The sequence below is a fragment of the Clupea harengus genome, chromosome 14 (genome assembly GCF_900700415.2).
Source record: "Clupea harengus chromosome 14, Ch_v2.0.2, whole genome shotgun sequence".
Taxonomy (NCBI): Eukaryota; Metazoa; Chordata; class Actinopteri; order Clupeiformes; family Clupeidae; genus Clupea; species Clupea harengus.
This window is the reverse complement of record NC_045165.1, coordinates 6,880,707-6,883,206: the sequence shown is the minus strand read 5'-3', so window position 1 is coordinate 6,883,206 and position 2,500 is coordinate 6,880,707. Positions and strand designations below refer to the sequence as shown.

The 2,500-nt window shown below is 44.0% G+C and overlaps 1 protein-coding gene across 2 annotated transcripts in view; it reads right to left on the bottom strand.

Moving 5' to 3' along the window:
* Positions 1–1,498, bottom strand: part of c9orf72 (C9orf72-SMCR8 complex subunit) — a 6,005-nt gene extending 4,507 nt beyond the window's left edge. The window contains exons 1-3 of one of the 2 annotated variants that reach the window (XM_012833056.3): positions 1,377–1,498; positions 249–680; positions 1–89 (exon numbers count right to left, since the gene is read on the bottom strand). The exon at positions 1–89 is cut by the window's left edge and continues 7 nt beyond it. In XM_012833056.3, coding sequence (XP_012688510.1) covers positions 1–89; positions 249–680; positions 1,377–1,397 — 542 coding nt within the window. In that variant the 5' untranslated portion in view covers positions 1,398–1,498. Of the gene's footprint in view, positions 90–248; positions 808–1,376 lie in introns of both variants that reach the window. The other variant, XM_012833055.3, reaches the window with a different exon arrangement.
* Positions 1,499–2,500: the final 1,002 nt, after the last annotated feature.

Genomic DNA, 2,500 nt, shown 5'->3' with positions numbered 1-2,500 from the left:
TCTTCTGGTACACTGTGTGTTTTCATGGACGTTAGGAGCTCCATGACGGGTATGATCTCAGATGTCAGAACAGAGATGATGTTGTAACCCTAGGTAACACACAGATACACTTTACGGTTTTTCCCATCCCCAAACTCAACCATGCACTGACCTTATCCACTGACATAGCCCATACAGCCCATACCGCCCATACCACACACACACACACACACACACACACACACACACACACACACACACACGCTTACCTTCTGCATGCAAATTCGAGCCTTGCGTATGATGTGCTTGAGCCGCTCCACACACACGTTGTGCAGGGGCAGGTAGAAGCCCAGCTCTGCCTGTGGTAGGATAATGGACAGGGCACAAGTGTTCTTGTCTCCCTTTAGCTCTCCGTCGAAGATCAGAGACACGATGAGGACGCCTTTCTCGGCAAGCACGAAAAACTTCACGTCCACCGCGCCGCTCTCCGCGCTGCGCAGGATCTCTCCGTTCAGCGTGTGATTGGCCAAAAAAGTGACCTCGCCGTCGCTGAGCAACAGGGACGGGTCAGGGGCCTCCTGCTTCGGGGCCCAGATGTGGCGCACACGTGGACCCAAGATATTGTCCCAGTAGGCGAAGGTGCTGGCCAGCACCGGACATGGGCCGTCCAGCGTCACCTCTGTCTTCGCCACAGCTGGCGACTGTGGTGGACAGCCAGATGACATGGTGGCTTTACAACAACATGCACTCACAAACTCTCTTCAGGGATTAACCCCCAAATGTTGTCTTTGTTGTGTAAATCGTCAGGAGACTGTAGGCTACTTACACCTAGAGAGAACAAACCACACCAAGTGATCTCACAAAAAAGGGAGAGTGTTTTAACTTATACATTTGTGTTAGTTATGTGAAGATGGCGGTCGGACCGATCAATGACATGTCGTTTCAGATGTTCCGCCATGATCTGTCAGTTTCAGTTAATCGTTCGTGTCGATCACTCTTAAAATGGCGATGTTAGAATGTACCGTTATCTTGCGAGCGAACATTAATCGGTTCAACATCCTATTCCTGAAGTGAATGGGTGAACACAGTCTGAGCCCTGTTTTGATTTCAGTCAAATAGCAAACAACGGTAATGTCATGTGAAAAACAGGAAGTATAGGCTACATATTACACCTTCAGACCCATACTGAACATACTGAAACGACAGACTACTAGCGATATATTCTCTGGCTGATAGGTAGATGTTAAGGTTATTGAGCTAGCTGTAAACATCAGCAGCTGCTTTCACAGAAATTGTCTCCTTTATCAAAGCACTATAGAGCTTCATGAAATATGCACTGACATTACATAACGAAAACCAACACGAAAAATAAACTAAACCTTAAAAAGTTCAGATACCTGATACCGAAGATTCTCCATTAATTCTTCCCAATCTGAACGATAGACTTGGAACAGTTTACAACGTAGAAGAAGAGATCATGTGCCGTTGAATCGACATGACAACAGTTGATGTCGCCCTCTAACGGTGACAAACACACATAAAATCGACACAACGTGCCTTTACCGGAGTTGTCACAGAGAGGCGTTGTGGTGCTGCATTGGATTTTGCATCTCTCTAAATCGATATTCACTGATGCGCACTTAACTCAGAGATTGTACAGTGCCCCTGTGAACATCTGAAAGTAGCCCTGTGAACGCAAGGTGTTAAAGCGAGCCCCTCACCCATGTCTGAAAGATACATTTATTCACATTATTACCACATGAGAGAGCATGCTAAGAGAGCGAGACACTTACCTCACGACGCTTAGATAACATAATAGATAACATTCATTAATTTTGTCTCATTCAACTGCTGATTGCAAGAAATGATCAAGTCAAGTCAAGTCAAGATGATAAACAGTGTTGCCTGGAAATGTAAAAAAATGTATGTTAATAGTTTGATTTAAATTACATTTAAATGCAGTATGACATAAATTAAGAGATGTTTTGCTACAATAATAGACTGAAGTTGGTATTAAACTGATATATCAATATATAGGGATGAGGAAGTTCCCACTAAAATACATTGTTGAGTATATTTCAGGCCTGCCTATTTTGGGGGATAGTTATTTTAATCAAGGTATGGCATTTGATCTTACTTGAGACAGCATTCAAGCCTGAAGATCTAGCTGTGACTTAAATGCACTGGGAATTTGCCAACACCATGATTGCCAATTTGCATTTTAAAAATATGTCTTTCCGTGTAAAGAATTTCCCAGGTGATTCTTCACATGGCCATCAGATGAGGGAGGCATTTACTGTTGTCATGGTAACAATGTAATAGCACCAGTAGCAACACTCTCAGACCAGCGCCTAGCAACCATCTCCATACCTCAACAGAGCGGGTTATACAGCAGTATCAGAAAGGTGTGGCATGTGGATCTCACGAGTGTGTATGTGTGTGTGAGTGTTTGTGGCTTTCATGCATTGAAGCCACAAACGAATGTAAGTCTTCCTGCTCTATGTATGTATTTATGTGAGTG